The sequence below is a fragment of the Lactuca serriola genome, chromosome 6, assembly GCF_051521515.1.
Source record: "Lactuca serriola cultivar US96UC23 chromosome 6, Lser_US96UC23_V15, whole genome shotgun sequence".
Classification (NCBI taxonomy): Eukaryota; Viridiplantae; Streptophyta; class Magnoliopsida; order Asterales; family Asteraceae; genus Lactuca; species Lactuca serriola.
Window position 1 is genome coordinate 87,888,363 of NC_136413.1, and position 5,478 is coordinate 87,893,840.

At 34.7% G+C, this 5,478-nt stretch overlaps 1 protein-coding gene across 1 annotated transcript; it reads right to left on the reverse strand.

Moving 5' to 3' along the window:
- Window positions 1–1,191: 1,191 nt before the first annotated feature.
- Window positions 1,192–2,973, reverse strand: LOC145060548 (O-fucosyltransferase family protein). Its single transcript, XM_079008195.1, has 2 exons — window positions 2,510–2,973; window positions 1,192–2,317 (listed from the first exon to the last, which is right to left on the reverse strand). Exons 1-2 carry the CDS (start codon window positions 2,965–2,967, stop codon window positions 1,315–1,317), a joined length of 1,461 nt encoding a protein of 486 aa, XP_078864321.1. The 5' UTR covers window positions 2,968–2,973; the 3' UTR covers window positions 1,192–1,314.
- Between the last annotated feature and the right edge of the window lie 2,505 nt (window positions 2,974–5,478).

Genomic DNA, 5,478 nt, shown 5'->3' on the forward strand with positions numbered 1-5,478 from the left:
TCTTGTAAATGAATTGCCTGCCTAATTTTTTTTTATTCTGGAGCCAATTACTCCTTTATATCGCATGAATTTGGTAGAAAACTAGCTTTGCCTGTTGTTAGACTAAATGATGTTTTATTAGTCGAAGTTGCTAGTGGCAAGTTTGTACCTGTTAGCCATCGTATGAAAACATCTTAATTGATTTAAATGGGAATAAGTTCCACGATGAATTATTGTCTATCGAACTTAATGGTTTCGACATCGTTTTGGGAATGGATTGGCTTAGCGGTGTGGCACACACCGTCCCTGGTGGTGTGGCATGGGCCGAGCATGTCTCTCTCTCTCTCTCTCTCACACACACACACACAATATGGTGGCAAAGCGAGGTGGACAACATTTTGACTGAGGTGGACTGTGGCGAACTCGACACTACCAGCTTAACCAACTCATGTTTTCTTTTTTGTATGATTATCTGTTATTAAGTTGAATCGGTATCTTTTTCAAATTGTATACTTTTGGTCTAGATTTTAAATATTGTTAGAAATTCATCCCAAATTTAGTTATTATTTTTTTTTCCCTACAACTTTTTGATAATGGTATATAAGATTTTTTCTTTTACTTTTTTTCCAACTTTTTTTAAAAACTTCTTTTACAACATCTTAACTTTGTCTTCCAACTTTTGCATTGCTTCTTATACATTAGTAAACAATTTTTTCTTGCCGACTGTGTGGCACCTAAATTTGCTGAAATGGCAAATACTTTTTAAAATTGGAAGAAATAATAAAGCAAAGAATCAACAAGAAAATTTGGTTTACTAATATGTATATGAAGCAATGCAAAAGTTGGAAAAAAAAGTTGTAAAAGAAGTTTTAGAAAAAAAAGTTGGAAAAAGTTAGAACAGGCAATCTCCCCTTTTCCCTCAAAGAAAAAAAAAGTTGTAAAAAAATACTATATTTGAAAAGAATTCCTAACACAATCTAAAATCTATGACAAAGGTATAAAATTTAAGAGAGAGACTTATTCAACCTGCAATATAACAAGTAATCATACAAAAAATATGAGTTGGTTACCTTTTCAAAACATAAAATCTGTTATTTGACAATTTTAAGATATTCTGAAAAATTAGTTTCTAAAAAACAGTGATAACCAAAAACCTAACCACCCTTCCTTTTTTCTCTTTCATCTATCAAGCTCATGTTGGACAAGTTCAGATTTCAAATAAGGTGGGATCGTTTCCTATTAATAAAATAAATTATACATCATTTACATGTCTACAAAAAATCATAAAATCCATCTTCTAGGTTTGTGTAATCTCCATTGATCAAATACATAGAATTACTTGGAACATATTTCTTTCTTTCTCATCATTTCAATAGTATCAGCAATGGTAGAGCCAGCTGTCCCAAAAAAACCAAGTGAAGCACAACTACAAACACTTTCTTCAACATGTAAAAGAATATCAGGAGGCCTCATATCACAATCTTTCTTATCCACAATTTTCATGGCAGTTTTTCTAATCAGTTCATCTTCCTCTGAAAGAACAAACAACTTAATAGAATCCGACTCATTTGCTAAATCCCCCAAATAAGTTCCACTCCAGTTACTCAAGGGCAAATCCGTCATTACAAAGATATGAACAGGTAATCTCTCTTTTTCCCTTAAAGAATCAACTTTCTGTTTTAAACCCTCGAAGGTACCCTTCCAATGGTTCTTGAACTGCCCATCTAATAGTCTAAGTTGTGCACATAGAAAAGGTGACTTCACTGTGTGAAAAGCATATACTTTCCCTGCATCCAAAATCTCAGGCACAAATGGAAGAAACTCAATCTTTGTTATTAAAGATTGTATCTTTTTATCATTTGGAGCTTCATGGATATCAATATATGACTCGGACCCTTTATATGGAGCTGTAAAAAGGGTACCAAATGACAAAATGGTGGCTGATTTGGCTCTTGAATGAGGACCAAGGGCATTATAGACATCTTTCCTTCGCCTGACAAATGAAATCTTCTTTTTCTTTTTGAGTTGTTCATCTGGTTGGAAGGAATCAAGTACCCCATTTTCACCATCTCTTTGGTATGTCCAAACTGTTGTCCTGCAATCTTCTTCTACAGCATATACACATTCATTATTATCACCACTGTATCCGGATAACAGAGATCCACATTGGCTTAGTTTTTCCAGCAAGGAATCTTGGATGATGCTTGAATCTTTAACACAGAAATAGTTGGAATCGATGTCACAAAATAGGGATACAAAGTTACGGAAATCTATAACTTGAAGTGCTGAATCAGAGACCAATGATGAAAGATCAATGATATCTGCCATTGATACATATCTGCAATCAAGTATGCAGCAGTCACATATTGAAGCTTATCACCGACTACAGATGAACTGAATGTGTTTGTATCTCATATTCAGTAATGACATACAAAAATCCAAAATTGAATATAAAGTTTGGATCTTTATAGTATTCATAAGCAATAAATCGTTCATAACAATTAGAAGAAAAAAACTTAAATTCATTTACCTGCGGCTTTGAATAAGCTCAATCGCATGATTCCAGACGGCAAAACGCAGCTCCTTTGGATCAGAAACCCTAAATTTTGGGCAACTTCCTAGAACAACTGCGTGGTGATCCAGAACAGGAGGAATAATCAGTGTCCGGTTAAGTATGGCCGACATTAACACGGCGTTCTTGAATTCGGAGAGCTGGTTGCTGAACCCGCTGTGTGGTGCGTACCAAAGGAATTTCTGTCTCTTTAGGGATTGAACTTCGTTCAGTTTGCCACATTGGGAAAATCGGGTGTTTTTTAGGGGATTCGAAAGGAAAAGGGAGTTGATGGTGTACTTGTTGGAGAAGCAGAAGAGGAGAACGAAGAAGATTGCGAGGAGAGAGATGAAGAGGACTTGCTTTGATCTGTGGTTATTTGTAGGTTTCCTTCTGAATCTGTTCATTCTGATGTTGTTGGAGTTGAGAGCTTCCATTCTCTTCCCAGCTAAAATGGCGATACTAATTTTTAGTTGTTATAAAACTAAGCGCATATTACAATTTTGGTACCTGAGTTACTTTTTTTCATTTTCATTTCGTCTCAAAGTTTTGTTTTTTCAAATTTGTTCACGAACACACCCAAACCCTAGAGAGAGGAGGTCCATCTTGAGTTCTAGAAGGCATCAAGGGGCGATTTTTCTTGTTTTGGACTAGGTAAGACCATCTCAAACCCTTGTAGTGAATGTTTTCATCATCTTCAAGTTTTTGAAGGCTTTAATGGTGAAATTCGAGTTTAGGGTTTTGATGCTAGATTCTTCCAAGTATTCTTGTTAATAATGCTTGATTAAGTGTTTAAAAACTTAATCCATGGATTGTATAAAGTTATTATGGTTGAAATACATGGTTTGATTCTAGGGTTTGAAACCTTAGAAATGGAAATCAAGAAGATGATGATTATATAGTATAATCTAGTTAAGATGAGTGTTTATTAGCTTGATTGGTGTAGTTCCAAAAGTATTTGAGCAAATGATGGTCAACTAGGGCTTTTTTTCCAAATTATGAGTTTTTGGCTAAAATCACAAGTGATGTCTTAATGGAGTAAGACAAGTAGGAGGGGCTTAATGTATGTAAATGTTCTACCTTCCTAAATTTTGGGCAACTTCCTAGAACAATTGTGTGGTGATCCAAAACAAGAGGAATAATCAGTGTCCAGTTAAGTATGGCCAACATTAACACGACATTCTTGAATTCGGAGAGCCGGTTGCTGAACCCGCTGTGTGGTGCGTAGCAAAGGAATTTATGTCCCTTTAGGGATTGAACATCGTTCGGTTTGACACATAGGGAAAATCAGGTGTTTTTTAGGGGATTCGAAAGGAAAAGAGAGTCGATGGCGTACTTATTGGAGAAGCAGAATGTCACACCCCCAAACCAAGGATGGCGGAAACGTCCAGGGGTGGAAGACTTCATGTATAGTATCACAACAACGAGTATTATAGTGCTCAAAGTAAATACAACCATCATAAATATAATTGAAAACGTTACATCATAGTAAGTTTACATGTTTCAAAATCAATTACATTATGATAACAAAATGAACTGTTTGACGTTTTATCGTCCCATCCTCAAAATGTTGTTGGTTTTCCTGTTTCACTGATTTCCTAAGAATACAAGTAGTTTTGAAAAAGTGTCAACACTTAAGTTGGTGAGTTCATAAGAGTTTTGTTTGAGAAAGAAACCGTTTTCTTTGTAAAAACGACAAAGTATGTTTCCAGAAAATCAAATATTTTCTTTATCAGGTGTGAAATGAATGCTTCTATGTTATGCGATAATGAACCCTAGAAAGACCCGTAGATTCCTTCTATAATCACTCAGTGTATATAAGTTATATAAGATTTAAATTAAATAAACCGTCGAATATAATGGGTATGCCCTAGATCCACAACCAAACAAGGAACATGAAGAAAGGCGGGCCCACCAATTATAAGTCGATTATGAATAGATTCTTATATAACTCTAACATATACACTTATCAATTATAGTCGTAGCCTAACAATTCTAGATGAATGTAGTTTTAACTGAAATTTGTTTCCAAAGAAAATCCAATATTTTCCTTATAAGAGTTAGGTAGTCCTAAATCCCAGGACTGAAAGTGTGACATCCCCATTTTCACGGCCAGAAAAGACCGATTATGTTTATGCTTTATAAAAATCAGAGTACCTTTTTTATAAAAATATTGCGGAATTTGTTCCCAGAAAAACATGATAAATACGTTATCAAAGCATTTCCGAAGAAATGTATTTTTTTTATTTATTTTAAAATATTGGGATGTCATCGTCAATACAGAAACATAAGCATAAACAGAACTTACATTCATTATCACTAGTGATTTACATCTCCTTAATCTCTCAGTGTAATGTAACTTCATATAGACACATGTGATACAAATAAGCTAGAGTGGATCAGGTTGGGAAACCTGGTGAGTACATAGGGATTTCAATCACACAATGTTATATCATATATATAATTTAGAACTCACAAAATATACAATTTCACCATATATATATATATATATATATATATATATATATATATATATATATATATATATATATATATATATATAAGCAACTCTTACCCCACCCCGTTAATCCTTACAACGAGACTATCCATACTCTCGGACCTTAAATTTTACCTCTTACTTAACCCATACTCTCGGATCTAATTCATGCTCTCGGATTAATAATTGTGCCCATTCCATACTCTCCAATTAGGGACAAGTATCTATGTGTAAATCCATTCTCCCGGATTAACGACGAATGGCTATGTCCTATCCATACTCCCGGACTGAGGACGACTGACTATGTCTTAATCCATACTCCCGGACTAAGGACAATTGACTATGTCTTAATCCATGCTCCCGGATTAATGACAGTTAACTATGTCCAATCCATACTCTCGGACTAGGGACAATGACTATGTCTAATCCTTGCTCCCTGATTAATGACATA

Coding starts and splice junctions, on each gene's coding strand:
- LOC145060548 (XM_079008195.1), bottom strand. CDS start 2,967: ATGGAAGCTCTCAACTCCAACAACATCAGAATGAACAGATTCAGAAGG. Junction 2,318..2,509: donor GAGCTTATTCAAAGCCGCAG/GTAAATGAATTT, acceptor ACTTGATTGCAG/ATATGTATCAATGGCAGATA.